Below are 20,867 nucleotides of genomic sequence, written 5' to 3' on the forward strand. Positions count from 1 at the left end.
ATGTTACATAATATTATGGAAGCTTATCAAGGATTAAAATAAGGGTTTGTATTCATAACCTTACGTTTCAGACGTGAGCGATTTACGTGTTTCTGTTGCTATATGGTCTCGGCTGTACATTGTAGACGAACAAATGAAATATAACTTAAAACTATAAGGCTTTTAATTTTTCATCAATTCTTTTCACTTTGTTACTGAGATTGCAGAAATACTTGTACTGTTTTTATTATGAGAGTTCGAAACAAAAACGTTAGAATGTTAAATCAAAAGTGCTTCCACGAAAACTATGTTGCTTATACGAATAAATAAATGAAATGTTCCCTTTTTTTGTTTGAGGGTGACGGAAAACTTATTTGTTATTGTTTCACTTTTACTTTTATATGGTAATTTATAAAGTGGATCTCGTTACCATTGACGCAATGCACGTTTCTCAAGTAGTTAGAAAAAGATTGTTATCTTATTCTCATCTCAGTTTTAAATGTAAACAAAAGAATGTTTTGTGACGTAATAAGAATTTTATAACAATGAATGAGGAACTAAACTGCCAGAGTTCAGTATCACAAACACTCACAAAAAAACGTTTTCTTTCTTTTTGTTGCATATTTGTTTAAATACACTTTTCACTACGCATAACTGAAGCTCCTTGTAAGCACGGTGCAAATTGAATATATTAACGAGCGTAGAACTATTTATAATCCAAATATTGCCATTCCTTAATTTAAGCAGTTCCCAAATTGTTTCTCGATTTTGGAACCAGGCACATACGGAGGAATTTATTTCGGGAGGCAAGAACGTACGTAGGAAATTATTTTAGGGGTTTGAAAGACTTCCGGGAATCCAAATTTAATATGAGGATAAATTATATTAAAATTTGTAATCTTACCCCTAAAATTAGAGTAATTTATAGAAAAATTTCAGGGGTTCTGTATTATCAGGATCCACCTCTGCGTATGCCCTGTCGGGAAAGGTCCAAAGCTTTTGGGGCGGGTCCAACTTCAATATGCGGATAAATTATATTAAAATTTGTAAAATCACCCATGAAATCAGACTAAATTTACAGAAAAGTCGAGATTTCGGGCCAATCCGGATCCCCATAACCCACCCGCTGCGTACACCCCTGGCTGGGACGATATTTAAAAGTTACTAGCTTTACCAGAAATGGAAATTCAAGATAACGTAGAACCAAAGACGTTCATTTTGAGAGTCTATCAAGTGCAACGTGCTTTATCGGAAATTGAAAACATAAGGTAGTGCTATGTATGAGATTCATTAGGCATTCCTGAGCTGTATTGCTGATCTGTAAGTTGATGAAAGCTTTTGTAACCTTGTCCGAGTTCGAAAAAAAAAAAAAAAAATGAAACATTGAAACTCAATACTTACCAAACTCATTCCTTGGATTGTATGAATATTTCCTGTTTTGTGAAAAAAAAATATATATTATAAGCGTTTAATCGAAACATTTTGTCCAAAGATGAGGCATATACCAATCTATAAATCTTATTGAGGTGAACAAAATGAAGCGTGTGAGTGTGAAATAAATCATGTTTCCTCTTGATTCCAACAGGGACATGGTCTGTATCAGGGGTTCTCAACCTTTTATATTGGCGTACCACCAAAGGATTACTGTCATTACGTACCACCAACAGCTGCTCGCGTATTACCAGTGTTACGCGTATCATAGGTTGAGAAACTGGTCTGTTAGTAGTTCTCAACCTTTTTTTGACTGACAACACACTTACTGAAAGTTCATTACATCACGACACACTTGTTTGGTATTTTTATTATAAATACTACTATTACTACTACTACTACTACTACTACTACTACTACTACTACTACTACTACTACTACTACTACTACTACTACTACTAATAATAATAATAATAATAATAATAATAATAATAATAATAATAATAATAATAATAATAATAATAATACTATATTATAATAGTGAATCATATTAGTTTTTATAATAACTCTATGTATCACTGAGCATTATTGCTGGCACTGAGGGTGTTGACTGGTACAGTCTGTCTTGATTTTAACTAATTATTATTAAATTCTTTATGATTTTTAAATTCTAAAATTTCGCGACACACGTCGCAACACATCGGTTGAGAACCACTGGTCTATGTATGGCTGATACAAAAGGAGACGCTTGAAGCAAGGTCATAGGACTGAGCTTCGCTAGTCAATCGCATTAGTACTATTGAAGCGAAACTAGTGATTCGATTCCCGGAAGGAGCTCATGTAGTTTGAATCCCACGTTAAGCTGTAGACGCACGTCTCATATATCCTTGCTGCTGAAAGGGACATTAAACCCAAATCAAACACAAAAAAGTACTATTTCCATAAGAAATCTTACAAATTTAATTCTAATGTGATTATCATATAAAGACTGCGACGGAATTAATCATTGCCATCGGAGGTAATTAAACAAGCTTGCAAAATGTAGCAGTTGGTTGAAGCAAATGACAAATTAATTGCTAATTTCATTCAAGCGGAGAGAACATGTTGAGTAAAGTCGTGTTTTAAAATAATGATAATTCCGGCAAGACTGATTCGCAATCTGGAACTCATTATGCGAATATTATTCACAGATAATTTTCTCTGGTTATCCAAATACCGAGATAATAGCCACAATCGTAATTTGTGCTAACCACAGCTTTGTGTACTGCGTTCTTGTATTCCTGGAATAGGTGGTAATGCTTTCTTTCTTTTCTTCTATTCGTGCAACAGCTTTCTCCTAATTACTTTGTCCTTGTCATGTCCTTTTTGAAACTCTCAGGGTGTGTCCTGTGTGTTGTCGCCTACTGCAGATTCGCCGATTAATGATTCTTTTAACGTTTGCAGAACGAGTCACTTGTGGCTACTTTTCGTCACTGTGATGAAAAACCACTTGACATAGCTGTGTCAACACCTACAAACACAATTAAACTGTCTTCTTGCATCAATGAATGGGATTTCTCTTTTATCTTGAAACAAGTCTTACCTTGTTGCACTTGGGAGGGAATTGCAGTGTGTCATGTTGTTACTGTGTTTGATAAAGTGTAAATGGCTCAATGGGAGTCTTAAGGTCGTATATCGAAACCGGTAGCAGGATTGTACAATCGCCAGGCAAAATGGATGTCTGCGTTTACAATTTCGTTTGCCAATAACGCAAGGAAATGGAGATACTACTTATTTCTTTGACAAACACTGATATACAGGCTGGAAAGTCAATTTTAAAATATCACCCTAGCACTCATCAAATGAAATTAAGGTAAAAGCTGTGGAAGTACTCATAATTACAGGTTTGAATCCGTGACCTCTCGACTGGGAAGCAAGTGTGATACCGCCAGCCTACTCCTGCTTGGTAGTTGAATATACGTAAGCTACTTACAATAGCTGTAATTTTCTCTGTGGTACATCAAACTATTTTTCAAGAAATGAGATTTGGCACTACTTCGTCTTGGAAAGTATTTCTGTTTGTATTGCAAGAGCTGTGTTTTTTCTCGTATCTTATCTCGAATATTCTCATCTCGGAGGGAATAGTAAAGTTGACCGACTCATTTCAAAATTTCTAAGAAAATAAATTATAGTTAGCACCATTCCACTTTTGCCAATGGCTGTACAATTACTTGCCATGTTCTTGATTACTATTTTTGTGTTTAATTTGATTTTTCGTACGCAGTGTACCGAGCTCATCCAATTTTCACCAAACTAGATGAAAATAACATAACGATCTTTTTCTGTGTGCTTGATTTAATTTGATTTTCAATTTAACGTCCCTTTCAGCAGCGAAGCTATATGAGACGTGGACCTACAGCTTAACGTGTAGGATCCAAACCACATGATCTCCCTGAGCTCCTCCGTGGCTAAGCGCCTTTGGCGTGGGAGACCCGGGTTCGATTCCCGGCGGGAGCTCATGTGGTTCGGATTCCACGTTAATCAGTAGGTCCACGTCTCATATAGCCTCGCTGCTGAAAGGGACGCTAAACTAAAATCAACTCAACTCAACACATGATCTCCCGCCAGTAATCGAACCCGGGTTTCTCACACCAAAGGAGTGTACGCTAATCTCTTACGTAAGAGGGAGCTCTTTTATGTACTTGAGAAACGTGCATTCCGACAATGATAACGATATCCACGTTTTGGATTACCGTATAGAAGCAAGAGTAAAATAATAACTTCTTCAAACAAGATGGATCATTTCGTTTATGGATTTATAGGAAACGTAGTTTTCGTGGAGACGTTTTTGCTTTTACATCTTATCGCTTTCGATTCGAATTCTGCAGTTAGTGTTTTATGAAAAATAGTCTCATAATCTGTGTTACGGGTTTCATTTACTTGTCTACAAAATGGGAAACAGAGATCATAGCTACAGGAAATAGATCTCTCATCTCTGGTACATAGGGTTAGAATGAGTATAGTTTAACGACCCCAGAACTATCTGCTTTAATCTCCTCGACAGGCCTCATAAAACTGTCTCACGTCCAGGGGCAATTCTAAACTATGGAAAAACTGGGTGAGATCCAATTTTTAACGTTTAATAGGTCCGTTCGCAGAGATGTGATGGGGCGTTTACGGAAAACCGGAGGGGGAGTAACCAGTTCAAATCCTTAGTAGAGGTGCAAAATGCACTTTCTACCATCTTCGCTTTACAGCCCACCAAGTTCTACCGCGATGGAATCCATGGCTTTTCAGAACGTTGGCAGAAGGTCATCGATGCCGATGGGGACTATTTTTGATCTTCCAGGTACGTCTTAGGTGACATATCGATGTTCGAAGGTGTTGGGTGAAAAAGCGACAGAACTTTCTTTGTTACCTTTATACCAGTGACTAACTAATGCGTAGAATAGTTAAGATATCTTATACATATCTATTGGATCTCATGGATACGTGAACAAATTAATAAACCACTATTTGATCTTTTGAATATATTATTTTAAAGTGATGTAAATTGTGAACAACATACATTTAAGAAGAAAAAACATACATTGAAATGTTTCGATACTATAGCAATATCTTCATCAGACACAAGAATAGCATCCATCATACAAAGAAACGTTTCGATAATACAGGAGTATCTTCATCAGCCAAGAATAGCATTATTCAATGGAATATTTCAATACTACTTCTGTATCTTCATCAATCAAGAATAACGTTATGCAGTGCAATATTTCGTTATTACAGCAGTACCTTTATCGAACAAGAATAATATTATATAACGTTTCGATATTGTAATAGTATCTTCATCTAACACAAAAATGCATCTAAAAATACATGAAACCTAATATTGTAGCGTATATAGTACATAGGCTTACACACTATCCATATAGGCATATGATCTCGTGTTTTACAAGCAATTGATGGTGCTGCTGCTGTAATATCGAAACGTTACATTGATCTTTTTTTTTTTTTTTTTTTTTTTTTTTTTGTAAGTATATATGCATTTTTCACACTGGAATAATTTAAATTACTCATTTAGTATTTACTAGTACTGAGAATATTCGAATAATAAATACTTCGAATTTTCCTTAATCGATTAAAATTTGTAATTTCAATAATTATTTCACTAACTGTTCGAATAATGAAATCAAATATCCGGAGTTTCGAAAAACAGCAGAAAAATGTTCGAATAATTTTAACGAAGTTATTTATTGATTGTTTTCTTTCTGACCGAGAAATTCCTTGGTCATTGAACTGTCGCTATTACGATGAACAAGAAAAAGCAACTATGTTAACATACTAAATCGCTGCAGTGCTTGTTGTGAAATAATGCTAAATTTAACGCAATTATGTTAGGATTGGCAACGCTGTATCATCAAACACCTGTGCATTCTCCACTAAACTTTTACTTTTCTCTCTTTCTCTCTCTCTCTCGTTTCCCCTTGCTCGTTGCATAGGTCTCGCCTTCACATAACTGGAGCGGACAGATTCTCTTGCACAAGAGACGAGACATTGCCTCTGTCGCATCCCACCCCACCTACCATTCACTCGCAGCTAAAGAAATTTCATTGATGCGCTAATAGAAGAAAGATTAAAACAAAAAAGAAACGTTTTTCGACACCCAGACAGCATCTTTTGCCAAAGAGAAACTGTAAGAACCTGAAATGAAAGTTGCAGACATTTTTCCTCCTAGCGTGGGAGAAGAGTAGGAGAGCCTTTAATCCCCCTCCCTTGGCAATAGCAGCCCTTCACTATTGCCCCTTACTCAGCACAAGACTTTCAAAATTATGTGGATTTTTTTTTTTTCGTTTTTCATATATTGAAAAAGAAATCCCAACGCCCTTTAACAGTAATTACAACATTGCTGGAATTGGGTCACTCCTCCGAAAAGTTTTGCGACATGACCCTAGATGATCCTACGTGCTCAACCGAGATGACCTTTTCGATGAAATCTTTGTGTGTTACAGAGTTTTTTATTGGATTTTTAAAAGCTTGAGTGCCTTCACGTTGTACGCCACCTGTTAGATTGGCTAAGAACTAGAAAACTGTCCCGAAAGATTCAAATATCAGTAATACGATACTTTTTCTAGACCACTTCATTTTTTCCACCTTTCCTCGATTAGGAGGAGATTATCGAAAATCTTCTAATTTTCCGTCACTTCCCTTTTCGTACTATGACAACATAATATTAAAAAAAAAAAAAAAAAAAAACGTAGAGCCGAAAGAATGTTCTTATAAATTAACTATATGTCCCCAACTATACTGCAAACATAAACTGTAATTGCAATAACTACAACGATAAACAATTTGGCTGCCCCTGTTCCTATGTTATTCCTGTTCTCGAGCTTAGGACTGTTTGTACTTTCGTGAATAGCTTCAGAATGGAAATATAATTTCAGTACAGTTTTCACTAAATTAAAAAGAATGTAATTTTCTGTACATTCCACCATTATTCCCAAAATAAATTTTACCAATCGGAAAGAATTTTTGTCGATTACTGTATCTGCTTTTGGTGAGGGCTCTATTTTTTGAGAAGTCTTTATTGATACAGACGCGCAACGCGTAACTAATAGTTCACAGCCACAGATATTATTAGATCTCGATGGAAAAAAGGTAGACTATGTTCAAATTGGCTTTAGGCCGACTCTAACCTAGCTAATTCAGGTTTTCCCCAACTTCTTCTTCTTCTTCTTCTTCTTCTTCTTATTATTATTATTATTATTATTATTATTATTATTATTATTATTATTATTATACGTCCTAATCTTATGTGCTCAAGTTAAGCTATGCTACCATAAACAGAAACAGTCAGGAAATTGAAAACAGGACACAAATGCGATACAACAATAACTACTACTGCTAATAATAATAATAATAATAATAATAATAATAATAATAATAATAATAATAATAATAATAATAATAATAATAATAATGAAAATTGGCCTAAATTCAATGAAATAATCCGTGGTCAGCACTTTAACTCTCTCCTGACCTTCTTGCCCCAAAGCCTATTTTTTCTGTTCAGGAAATCGTTTTAATTACCACACAATATACTGCTGAGACCAATAAATCAATCGAACCCAGGACCACTAGCACTAAAGGTACGTGCGCGAACTACTCAAGAGGAGCAATAATTTTTCTCCATGTTGACTACATTATTATTATTATTATTATTATTATTATTATTATTATTATTATTATTATTATTATTATTATTATTATTATTATTATTATTCCATGTGACGCTTTTCAATCATGATTAAATAATAAAATGTCTACTTTTGTCAATTTCACTGAATCAGAACGTTGTTTCTATTGGAAGATATTTCTCACCAGAGAGAGAGAGAAGCAAAAGAGTTTGGGAATTTTAAAGGCAATGCACTTTGATTTGTCTGAAGAAAAACGAAGTGTAAAGGTCGGGGAGGGAGGAAGTATATCATGTTCTGATATTAGTCTCTTCATATTCCCATCTGTTTCTTTCACTACTGGAAAGCTCAAAGACGAGAACAGAACATTTCGGAAGTGAGGAGAGGAGAGGATAGACGGAAGGAATATAATATGATTCTATAAGAGTGCTACCTTGAACTGTACAGTATGTACCGACATGCTGCTGGTGGCTTGGTTGTTTGGTACCAGTTGGGAAGAATTCTTCTTTTGCTACTCATGACAACTGAAAATAGTTTTCGTTAAAATGCTTCTGCATGTTTCTTTCCCTATAAAAAAGGACTCCATCATTCCTTTCCTTTCTAAAATGCGATTTTTTTTCCTTTGCTGCTGGTCACGATATGTTCTTTTCAGTTTTCTCTTGGAGAAATATTCGCACGCAATTTCTTTTTTCAAGGTTCAAGGTCTTCTCATTATTATTATTATTATTATTATTATTATTATTATTATTATTATTATTATTATTATTATTATTATTATTATTATTACTATTACTTATAATGAATCAGACGTTTGGATGATGATACTTGTGTCATAAGATAATTCGAACAGACAATAACAAATTACCAGTGAATCATTTAAGACACTAAACTTTTGCTTTCATTATTAGCCCCCCCCCCCAAAAAAAAAGAAAAAAAAGAAAGAAAGAAAGAAAGAAAAAGTTTATATGAATCATGTCGTATCTAAAGATGAACCAATCTAATTCAATAGTTCACCATTTTATATTTTACAAAGTGGTTGAATATGCTTTGAACAAATTTATAGTCTTTTATACAGTATTTTCCCGTTAAAACAGTTAAGGAGCTTGTAAGACTTACGAAAGAAGACAGTATAATCTGTCTGTTTGATTGGGATTGTGTCATTATTGTGTTAACATATTAATCAAAAATGGCATGTTTTACTAATCGTTTTGTGGCAAGATTTACTAATTTTTTAGTAAAAATATCGTGGGGAGTAATGTTAACTTACGACAAGAGTGTTTCATTTATTTTGAACTGTATGGTTGTGTAGTATCGCGTCAAAAAAGCAAGTTGGATCAAAGATTTTTAACTAATTTTCTAATATTATTATTTCATTGAATTAGAGTTAATCAAAATTATGTTCCTACGTAAATGAGAACCCATCTTTTCTTTTGTTTCACACACACACACACACACACATATATATATATATATATATATATATATATATATATATATATATATATATATATATATATATATATATATATATATATATATATATATATATATCCTGATAATTTTTGGTTACAGGATATACTGAAAGAGGGAGTGTGTAGTACGAAAGTTCAGATTTTGTTTGTTTCTTTATATTTTTAAATTTAATGTCTCTTTTCTGCACCGAGACTACAGTATATGAGACGTGGATGTACAGCTTAAGGTTGTGCCCCAATCATCGTAATTCGTTCAATACTTTCTTATCTGGAATCGACCCAGGAACCATGTGCACAAAAGGCGTACTGTATGATGAAGAGCCGTGTGTCTGCTAACAATAGACAACAGGCTGGGTCCACCTAACATTAAATACTGTACGTAGATAGCCTACTGAATGTTTCTGAGATACGTACCTAGCTAACTTTTGGTTGACCTTGCACATTTTCTTGCATTATTACTATATAGCACATTACATTTCTTGCGATATATATCACAGGTTGAACTGAAGAAACAGTTTGAAAAACTTAATATTTTAACAAATTTGGCCTATCTGTATTTGTATGTATATGAACTTGCAATAATAAAAAAATAGGTGTAGTGATAATTATATAAAAATAGAATATTATGTATCGATAATTTACGTATTATATTTTAGTAGTAATTTTTTAACGTTCTGTGATGATGCTCGGGGCTAAGAAGAAATGTGAAGATGATAATGAACAAAATGGTGGGATGAAAAGTGGGAGGAAACGAGAGAGCCTCGAGAAAACCCACGCGCACCACAACATCCACTTGTCACAAGCTGGGGTCGAACCAGAGATCCACACACTAGAGGTAAACGCTTTACCACTGAGATGTCGCGGCCTCCAATTTATTTATTAGGATATCTTTCAGTAGAAACTTCAACAATGGAGACGGAAGGAAGCAAATCGAGAACAATGTATGAAGGTACAATTCTTGCATTCTTCTGATCGAACTATGGGCGAAACTTCAAAAACCTAGTGAAGATGAGCAGTCGCGAAATTTGAATCCAGTTTTCCCTTTCCAGCATACTTATATATATTAAAACTGTTGAGAATTTATACTTCGATATACTAGGAACTATTCTATCAAAGTCCAGTTGAACACACCAGTTTTTGTATTTAGTTTGTATGTAATATTGAACGATTAAGAATTCTTGGTTTTCATTTAAACAAAAGAGTTTACAATTGTCTCATACTTTCAAATATCATATGAAGATCATATCTATGCACACACAAACAAAAACATTTAAGAAATAAGTATATGTAGCTTTTGAGGCATCATGCTGTCATGCAACGATAGCATTTTGTTGGAAAAAAATCATAATTTAATATAATAATAGTCCTTTACATCCACATATCACGACAAAATATAAGAGCAAAAGAACATGTTAAGTTTATATATATATATATATATATATATATATATATACTGTGTGTAAAAGAGCTATGTATGAGAAAAAGAGAAAAATTCTTTTCAGTTTGGAAATTCAGCACCTGAAGCAACTCACAAGACAACTTTCACACACACTCTTCGCGTATATATGTAGACAGAAGTAAATTCTCAGGGTAAATACAGTATGTATATATGCGTTTAAGTCTAAATAACACATTTCTTATCAAGAAATATAATTGCTATTGTATTGGATTTATTCAGATTCAGTGGGGTCTCTTGAGGGAAGTCACACCGGTAAAAATTAACTTTTTTCGCTTCAAACGAAGGGAAGAATTGAATTGCATTCATTCAGACTATATTATAAGCCTTTATGTGGTAATTTATTCTGAATACTGTTTTGTAAAAGAATCTTGTCTGCAATGGGACTATTATTCTACTGTCAATATCCTATTTTTTCAGACAGGCTATGCTACCTCGGTATAATGTTTCCAGTGTAATGTTATGGAGTTAAGTGTATTATTTACAAGAATATTCTATTTTCGTATCACGCTTTTCTCGTAAACTAATCGTCTAATTACAGCACTGTGATATAGAAGAGAAATTTAATATATATATGAAATATGAAATCAGATATTGAATCCAATGTAACCTTCACAAATTTTCACTACCTTTTCCCTCTATCTGAACACGTGTTTAACTTTGTCCTTTTAACGTTTCCAGCAAGTTTTCAAGGGATTTTATGATGAATGCTAATGACAACTTAGCAATAGAACTTACCAAACATTGTTAGAGTCATCAAATCTAGGAGGCTCAGGTGGACAGGTCATGTAACCAGAGTGGAAGAAAGTAGGAATGCTTTCATTATTTTAACTGGAAATTCAATTGAATCGTTGAGTTCGAAAACCGGTCATCTCCATCGAAGCTAATTTGAGAGGAGTAACAAACAAAACTAAATTAATCAATATGTATCTGACATATAGGGTTATTTTCATTTTTGGAAAGTAGACAAATGACAATTCTACGGTCCGAAAATGAAAACAGCCCTATATATCAGATGCATATTGACTAATTTAGTTTTGTTTGTCACTTTTCTCAAATTAGCTTCGATGGAGATGATCGGTTTTCGAACTCAACGATTCAATTGGAAAACGACCATTAGGAAAACCTAGGCGCAGATGGGAGGACAAATTAAGATGGACCTCGCAGAAATAGGAATACAAAGTAGAAACTGGTAGGTAAGGATAGAAGTCAGTGGACTACTTTTGTGAACGTGGCATTGAACCTCCGAGTTTCATAGGTCATAGAGTTAGTGAGTTATGTTAATAATAACAGTAAAATTTTAGGATCAATGAGTACTAGAAAAAGTGTGGAAAACTTCTTTTTCGGGGTGCCCTTTCAAGCTTATTTAACTTATATTTATGCTTTTAGCCTATAGCGTAAACTGATTTTTTTATATCAAGGGCAAAGGATTTTATATCCTTAAACATAATTAGAAATGAAATGAAATGAAATCTTTAAGTTTTACGTCCCACGGTTTTGCCGGTTAGGCTAAAGGAGACGGTAATGATGAGAGATGAATTAAATGGTAGAATGAAGAAAGTGCGAGGAAACAGGAGAACACCGGGAAAACCCACGAGCACAGAGTTTCTCCACCACAAAGTCCACACGGCGCGAGCTGGGATCGAACCAGGAAACCCCGGCACCGGAGGTGAACGCTTTACGCTGAGCCCCCGCGCCCCCGCTAAACATAATTAGAGTATAATTAATATACGTTACCTATAGTATCACGATAACCTTTTAGTTCCATTAAACTTTATAGGAGGAGATATTACAGTGTTGATAGAATTTAGATGTATACATTGTTGGGCTATATAAATATGCATAAAGTATCCAGTTGATGCTAGTTTTAGCATAAGTATAAAGAGATACTGGATATTTTAGAGTTTAGTTTGAAGCAAAAAAAAAAAAAAAAGTATCCTGCACCAAGAGAGAAGAATTGGATATCATTATTTCTTTGCACTGTTAATAAGTTCATGTGTAATAATGGAAGCTTTAATAGTAGATGTTGATGGATGCAAAATCGACACTACAATTTCGTAAAATAAATAAATAAAAAATAAAAATTTGCAATCAATCGGGAAGGGGGGGTCAAAGAGAGAGGTACGCTGGATGACATCGTTTCCCCACTTCCAAAAAATATCTATGGCGTCTTTTCATTTCCTAAAAATTACAGTGGACAGAGATAGGGACAGAAGACGGCGTGACGTCATGCTTACCCTTACATTTTCCAGATCCACTTTTACCCTTGCAATCAATAGTAGCAAAACAGGATAGCTTTGTAACCAGTAGAATGCAAATACAAGCATGGGCGCCGATTTCTCTGTAACTTTGAGGGGGGCCCATTCAGATGTGTGTTTGGTTGCAGAAGGCATGTATGAGGATTTTAAGAGAAACTGATTTCAAATTATGCCAAATATTGTATATTTATAAATACAATGCGGGGGACCCACATGAGTTTTGGGGGGCTCGGGTCCCCCCAAACCCCCAGCATCGGCGCCCTTGAATGCAAGCTAATACTGTTAGATTTTCGTTGGAGAATATCGAAAGTTTACGTATTGTAATTTTACTTTAAAAAAAAAAGTATCATAATATTTATAACTAAACAGTTCGAGAAATGCAAATAAGAAAGAAACATAACAATGGAGCTAGAGCTTCCACAAAAAATAGAGTAACTTAAGAACAATATTTAATATCCTCAGTCGCAGCCATCAGCCATCTTTCTGTTCTTCAGTCACTGATTTTTTTTTCTCTTGTTGCATCTTACCTCATCTATTTTTCTTTCTTTTCTTTTTCGGGGTCCTTCTTCTGATGGCTGAATAAAGGGAAACGAATTTATACACAATTAAAGTTCTTGTCTTGGATTTTGGGCGTGTCGAAATGCTTTTTCTTCTTCTTCTTTAGGGTACAACAGTCTCTCTCTCTCTTTTTTTTCACCTGCCGTCAAATCCAGGATGATAGGTCTCAGAAAAAACATAGGGTTGCCATCTATCGACAGTAAAATATCAAATTTAGGTTTAAAAGTTTTAGGTAAAAAGTAAAGCTAGGAGCAGTGATTTGAATTATTTATTGTAGCTTTTGCAGAAAGCAACAAGAATGTGGTTTCCTTAAGAAGCCAAAATAACCTTAGATCAGATAAAAATTTTATTTCGATTTTTATTTGTCAAAATTTAGCATCTCTTTTCAGCATCGGACCAACATGAGACTTGGACCTACAGTTTAACGTGGATTTCAATCACCGTAATGCGTTCAGTGCTCTTCTTGCGGGAATCAAAACTTTAACCACATGCACTAAAGGCGTATACTCTAGCAACTATACCAGGGGGAATGGGCTCCATGAAGTTTTGTGTTTAAATTGCTATATGGGTAATGAAAATCTGATTGATTAGTCCTTTTTGTTTATCTATACAGTTTAAGTTCGAATCTGAACTGCTAATGCGTTCAGTGATGTTCCATCGTGAATTTATTCCATGCTGCGAGAGCGTGTGGATCAGCCAATATACCAGCAAGGAGGGCTGCTCAATCCTTGCATCCACAATACCTATTCTCAACATATTTCTCCATTTCATATTTTTAATTTCAAGTTTTTATGTACAGGAGAAGAAACTGGCCAACTCTACCCTGTTTTACTGGCTTTGTGGTCCTACTAGCTTCACTAGGTAGATAAGGTAGCACTTCTTCGGGTAGAACGGCCAGGAAAAGTAGGCATAAAAAGGAAAGAAGTTACTCTGAATTTAATGAAACCTTGTATTTATCTCGATATGTATTTTTGGATTAAGAAAATCGTTAATGGATGAAGAGCAAAGTGAATTCAACCTCTACTGAAATCTCTCAAGATTTCGACATACAGTCCGAGTACCTCAATCTTATATCACCTAGAAACCCTCTAACCTTATACAATCTCAGTCCCATCACCACCTTCTAGTTTCCCAATTTGAGTCCACCAGCTCAAATCACTAAACATTATAGCAGTACTTTCAACCTTAATATGAACCATAACGTTGAGGAACCTTTACTAATTTGCAGTGCCCACATGGGTTGGTCTTTATTGCAGATATTCTGCTATCATTCGCAGTTCACTTCCCGCAAATGTAAAAGCTTCCATGCATTATAGTCGTCAGCTAATTTGAATTTAAATGAGCGCTATTTACCAATAGATAACATCACGCTTTTCCCTGTCTTTCCAACATATTTTGCAAGGCGTGACAATATTCAAAATAACTCAATCAAATTCTGTACATCAATACTCAAACTTTCTCCCCAAAATAAATTGAATCCTTAATCAGGGAATAATGTGTGCAGATTTTTTGGTATTTTTGTATTTTCATGGTTAAGGAACTCCATTGTTACAAGTTCCTGAACAGTCTTTCAACAATGAATAAAACAAAATAAGTAAAAGCTGTACTGATTATTCCCCGATTAATGATTCAATTTGTATTGGGACAAAGTTTGAATATCGATCTCTTGAATTGGATTGAATTATTTTGAAAATTGTCACCACTCCATACAAAATACATGGAAAATATAGGGATAACATGCTGCCATCTATTGGAGATAATTCAGCCTTTACACTGACCATACCTTTTCTGTCTTGTTGCAAATTTTAGTTTATGTATCGACCACCAATTGTAGCTTTTCATCCCCTCTCTCTCTTTCCTTTTACGTTCCACCATATATTCTATTTATCTCCCCAAAAATAAAGTTTCTTCTCAAACGATTATCTAATCAGCCTTCTCGTTTTGGTTAATCCTTGACTCCTGTTAATACGCTCTAGCAAGCTAATTTTCTCCATTCTCCACACTTAAATCTAACGCTTTCATTCATTTTAAATCGCTTTTCCTTAAACTCTCCTTTCATCATGTCTATCTTTTATTTTATTTTTCAGTATCATCTCATATCTTGTTGTAACACGACGTTGTCGTGTAGTAAACTACTGTGGCTGAGCAGAAGCGGGTGGGGCGAATCTCTTCTTTTATGCATACACTGTCATAAATGTGTACGAAGACGTGGCAACACTGCAGCCATCTGATTTGCTAACATCGTAATCGGAGTGCCGCTTAAAAACGTCATAAACGTTGTCTCTTAGCATAGTAATACTACCTAACTTAGGTGCCATAAGCGGGGCACCTGTTCCGCTTTCTCCTCCTTATTTCTACAATTGATGCAGATCCTTCGTTTTAACCACAATTGCTTTTTGCTTTGTTGTTTTCTAATGTTTATTTTCATTTCATATTTTCCACTACTTTTCATCAAGTTTTAAATTCCTCTGCAAGAGCCGTATCATCTACAAATCGTATAAACCTAATCGTTCACCTAAGACTTAAAAAAGTTTTCACAAGGTATTGAGAACAAAAATCCCTAATTCTGATTGAAAACACTTATCAATTTTATTCAATCTTATTTTTAATTGCCTTCAGATCACCTAATGATGCGTCAACCTAAGACACTTTTTGATTTCCTATCCTCAAACCAGAATCGATTTCTTGATTCTGAACTCTCAGTAGTAATATTGAAGGCGACGAGTAAAGTTGAAGTTGTACCTCGTTAGTCTGATCACCTCTAGTTATGACCAATTAATCTTAAAGAAGTTGAACATGATAAGAGAGATGCCTGAATTGTGTTTAAAATATGGTGAATAAAATCGGAATTCTAATGTTATAGTGAGCATCAGTGGCCAAGGAGAACTAAACTCTTTCTTTCTGACGTGAATTAAAGTATAATTTTAGTGTCATAATGTCTTCTAAAGAGAAGAGAGTTGGAAACCCTAATTTGGACTGAATCATTTGAAATGAAAAGTGAAAAATCTCTTTCAATGGAAGAATAAAATGGAAAAGGGGTGATGCCCTGATATTCGTCTTTCGCATAGAATAACATCCAGTTCAAAGACTAAAAAGAGAGAAAAAAATAATAATAAGGCAGCTATAGATATCTTTGTAGTAGGTTCATCCCCTCTCCTGTTCGTTGCCGAAGGGTAAGTAGATGGTTCTTCTTAGTTCCGTACGATTTTTTTTCCCCTTTTAGTTTACTCTCCTTTGTCACCATCCCCTACTAACCTGTCTCCTTATTGTTGTCCTTCTTCTATCATGTTCTAACCTTCGGGTCGTGTGCACGAAGACGAGATAATAGTTGACAGTCTGAGAACGTCCTTTGCCGTGTGGAATAATACATGTATATTGATGATAAAGGGTTTGGAATTTCATCTTATTCACCTCATCCCCAAGACCCTCCTGAAGATCACTTTCACTGAGGTAAGAGGGTCTTATCATTAACTATGAAGGTCACGTATTACGTGCTCTTGATTCGATGTACACAACTTAGACGTTATAGTAATGTGGTGGATCTTGTTACTTGATGTAGATTAATTCCTATTATAAAAATTGATGCAGCTTTATGTCAGATAGGCTTGGATAAAGTGGGTTCATTTGGTTCACTCTGTATGCAGCAATTAAGCGTCACTACCCTTAATAACAATAAGAGATATTAATTTCCTACAGATTGTATGAGTATTTTGGTTATAAGTATGCTCTTCGCTTTCTTAAACTGAAACGACTTCTTTAATGTAGCATCCCGTGGTTATGCACTGTAGGGTAAAGGAGACGGCTGGTTAATGAATGTAAATTATTATGAAAAAAAAAAAAAAAAAAAATTGGAAGAAGGTGAATGTGGGGAGTGTTAGAGATAGAATGTGTTGAGTTGGCTGAAAATACTTCAAGTTCAATTGTGAGTTTAGCGTCCCTTTCAAGAGGAGGTTATATGAAACGTGGACGTACAGCTTAACGTGGAATCCAAACTACATGAGCTCCCGCCAGGAATCAACCTGAAGACCCATGCCAAGGGCGCGTACGCTAACCCCTTAGCCACGATGAAGCTCTGGCGCAAAGTGCGATGAAAGTTGTCGTATGCTTGTGCAGAAGCAGGAGTAATTAGTCTGTTCAAATGTTGAGATTTTTAGTGTAGTTCATGACAGTTATAGTTTGATCAAATTGTACTCGACTCTTATCCTGTGTGGATGCTTGAGAAATTCTGGACTAGAGGAACAAATTTAGGTTCAATATTGTTAAATCCTGTGTGGAATCTTTATTAAGAGAACTACATAAATAAAAGAGAAGTTTTAACGAGATAATTGGAAACTGTGATGGTAGATTTTTATTGTGTTAGATATTAGTGGCTTATTTCGAGTTTACAACAGGGAGAAGCGGGACATTTCTTTAAAAAAAAAAAGATACAATATTGTCTACCACAAACTCCCATAAACTGAGATTGAGCTAGGGATCGCTCGCACTAGAAGTGAACACTGTGCCACTGAACCACCATGCTCACCAAGGACAGCTCTCTCCTACTCTGTTATTCTCTGTTATTATAAAAGCATTCTTGGCTATAGGTGAGCGTACGGCATGGAAGAGCTGGGATTTGATTCCCTTTGGAAGCTCATGTAGTTTAGATCTCATGTTAAGCTTTAGGCTCATGGCTCAAACAACCTCGGTGCTGAAAAGTGACCTTAAAATCTTGGGTACTCAACCGATCTTTTGTTATAGACAATTTTAATAAAACATTGTTTTGTTCGTGCTGTTTTATCTTCATGATATACTAAGCGTTCTTTAATGCTGCACTTTCGGAAGCGCTAGCTGCCAGATTATCGAACGCCAATATAGTTTTAACGGGAATACAAAAGATAAGTCACTGTAGATAAAATATAAACCATTAAAATTGAATTTTATATGTTTACAATTTACGCACATTCTGAATGTGTGCAGACGATGTAAATATCCTACAAAGTATTTTGTCGTTATAGCAACTGCGGGGTTTAAAATATTCTATTAATTTGTAGTTCAACAGAAATTAAATCTTTTAGTTAAGCGTATCACCATTATGCCCTATATTCTAAGGGAGACAGATGATTAGGGCAAGTGAAATGATGATGAAAGAATTAGGGGAATGAAAATGTCAGAGAAAAAGGGAGTAAGTGCCCCGAGAAAACACATGGACACAACGTTGTTAACCACAAACTTACTTGGCCGGGGGTCGAACCAGAGGTAAGCGCTCTACCACTGAGCCACCACGTCCCCCATATAATTCAATAGAGAACAAAACATTGACTATTTATTTAATTAAATATTCTTGTATTAATACAAACTCACTGCAAAAGAATAATTAATACAGTACAATGATATTCAAAAGAAGTTATAATAAGCTGCTCTATGGGAAGAAAGGAAAATAAGAGAAAAAGCATAGAGTGTTATTATATAAAAACAAATCTCTGGTATTACGTTGCTTTCGTGATTTGGATCTCTTGTAAAATTCGTTACTAATTGAACATATTTTTTAAAGTTCTCTAGACTTGTGGCTTTTATTGGAATAATAATAATATAATAAACATGTGCGACTCGATCGGTGTCAGATTAAAGAATGTTGCAAACGTAGAACGCCGGATTAAAGAGTGCCTACTGTACTGAGCCTAAGAGACACATTTACTCTATTGATCTCTTACTCACTCTACTGATCATAACGTAAACCTACTTATTAATGGTTATATACATTTCTCCTTACAAAATTAACCCTGTACAACATTATCTAGTAGACCTACTTAACCATGTACAGTCTGCAGTAAAAGTAAATATTCGTCCACATCATTTCTCAAACATTTGCTAAAACTTACATCTTTGTTGAAGTTCAGAGTCAAATATGAGAAAATCTACAGTACCACTCGACCTCGTATATAATGAATAGGTTTTTCTTTCTTTCTTTCTTTCTTTCTTGTGACCGAGTAGCTAACATGTGTGAGTTCTATGCAAATGGTCTCGGGTTTGGTTCCCGTAGAGGCTACTAGCCTCTGGTTCAAATCCGAGGAATGATTACAAATCCAATGTAAACAGTAGATTCCATCTCATACAGTTCAAAGAGAGGTTAAAAGTGAAATCAATCCAACCCAATCTTGAAATGATAAATTGGCTGCACAAAATAATAATAAAATTTTCCATAAAAATAATCGTTTTAAACATTTAAATGTGTCAATTTTCCCATCAATAAGTGGAAATTTATCTATATTTTATAGTGTGTAACCTTTGAGGTATAAGTGCTTGATTTTATGCATAAATTAATTTACTCGTTGTTCAAAAAGTTCATATGTCAGACCAACATCGACTGAAATCAAGTTATAAAAAGGATCTTTTATTATTATTATTATTATTATTATTATTATTTCTTCTTCGCTTAAAATTAATTATGCCATATGCAGGATAAATGCAAAATGCAGCCTTCCCTGAATTCATCGTTGCGTTATATTTCCTTGTGTTGAATTTCCCTCAATATACTTATATAACGGTGGTATTTTGCATTGTCATTTACGCGTAATGCACTTTCTGTTTGATATATAACTTAGACCTTATTATGAATTAAACTTTACTAATTATACCCATAGAATTTCATTATTTCAATTAAGGCTTGCTACATAATAGATAAACTGATATATTATATTGCTTTTGGTATGCAACAGGAACAGTTCTGTTAAAAGAAGATTGTGAACCATGAAAGAATACCATGAGTAAAACATTCTTCTAATTCCTCTTCTTCTTCTTCTTTTCTTTTAAAGACAATTACGATATAAGAATTGAAATAATCATGTTTGCAGTTCATTATATGTTCATGTTCATTATGTTGTTTGCAGTTGTAACAAGTTTTATTTTTTATAACTTTCGTAATTCATAGTTGCAACAGTAACTAATTAATTTTTTTTTCTTTCCAGGTAAGTTTTAAATCACCGTGGATAGATACAAGTGCTGACGTGAGTAGATGAACTGTGTAAAGTGTGTAATACATTGTAACACTTCAATAGAAAATATATACATGTCACATTTATAATGTTTTCGAAGTGTGTTTAGTAATGTGTAAAAGAAACATTCTGTATCTCCTACAATAGAACAAAAAAAAAAGTTTGTTTCGTATCTTTTTTTTGCCTGAGAAATGTTGGACTCTTTTTAATATTTCAGTTTTAGAGGAGAGATAACAATACGTTCCACCTTTGTTTTCATTATAAAACAAAAAAAAAATAGTTACTGCATTCTGAAGAGAAAATCCTGAAAAAAATTCAAGAATCAAAGAAAATCGGTCATTCGATGTGAAAGAAAAATGCAAGTCGTTAGATACGGTGGCATTTTGGTGAATAAAATCTAACATAATGTAATATTAAATGGATTCTCTGCTCTATTAGGGTACCTGTGCTTCAACTATCTCACAGACACATGTAAAGAGGAAACCAAGAAAATAAATAATAGAAAAAGAAAAGGGGAAAAAAGAAAAACTCATATGCGTAGCCACATGGGCACCCAAAGGGAGGGGGCCCCA

At 34.5% G+C, this 20,867-nt stretch overlaps 1 protein-coding gene across 2 annotated transcripts in view; it reads left to right on the forward strand.

The window, feature by feature from the left end:
• Nucleotides 1-20,441, forward strand: part of LOC145662901 (uncharacterized) — a 339,187-nt gene extending 318,746 nt beyond the window's left edge. For both annotated transcript variants that reach the window (XR_014127118.1, XM_081728901.1), the window contains exon 2: nt 20,269-20,441. Coding sequence is in view for 1 of the 2 variants with exons in the window: in XM_081728901.1 (XP_081585027.1) it covers nt 20,269-20,319 (51 nt within the window). In the remaining variant the exon portion in view is untranslated. The remainder of the gene's footprint in view (nt 1-20,268) is intronic.
• Nucleotides 20,442-20,867: the final 426 nt, after the last annotated feature.

This window comes from Thermobia domestica, chromosome 10 (genome assembly GCF_964235325.1).
Source record: "Thermobia domestica chromosome 10, izTheDome1.hap1.1, whole genome shotgun sequence".
NCBI classification, from domain to species: domain Eukaryota; kingdom Metazoa; phylum Arthropoda; class Insecta; order Zygentoma; family Lepismatidae; genus Thermobia; species Thermobia domestica.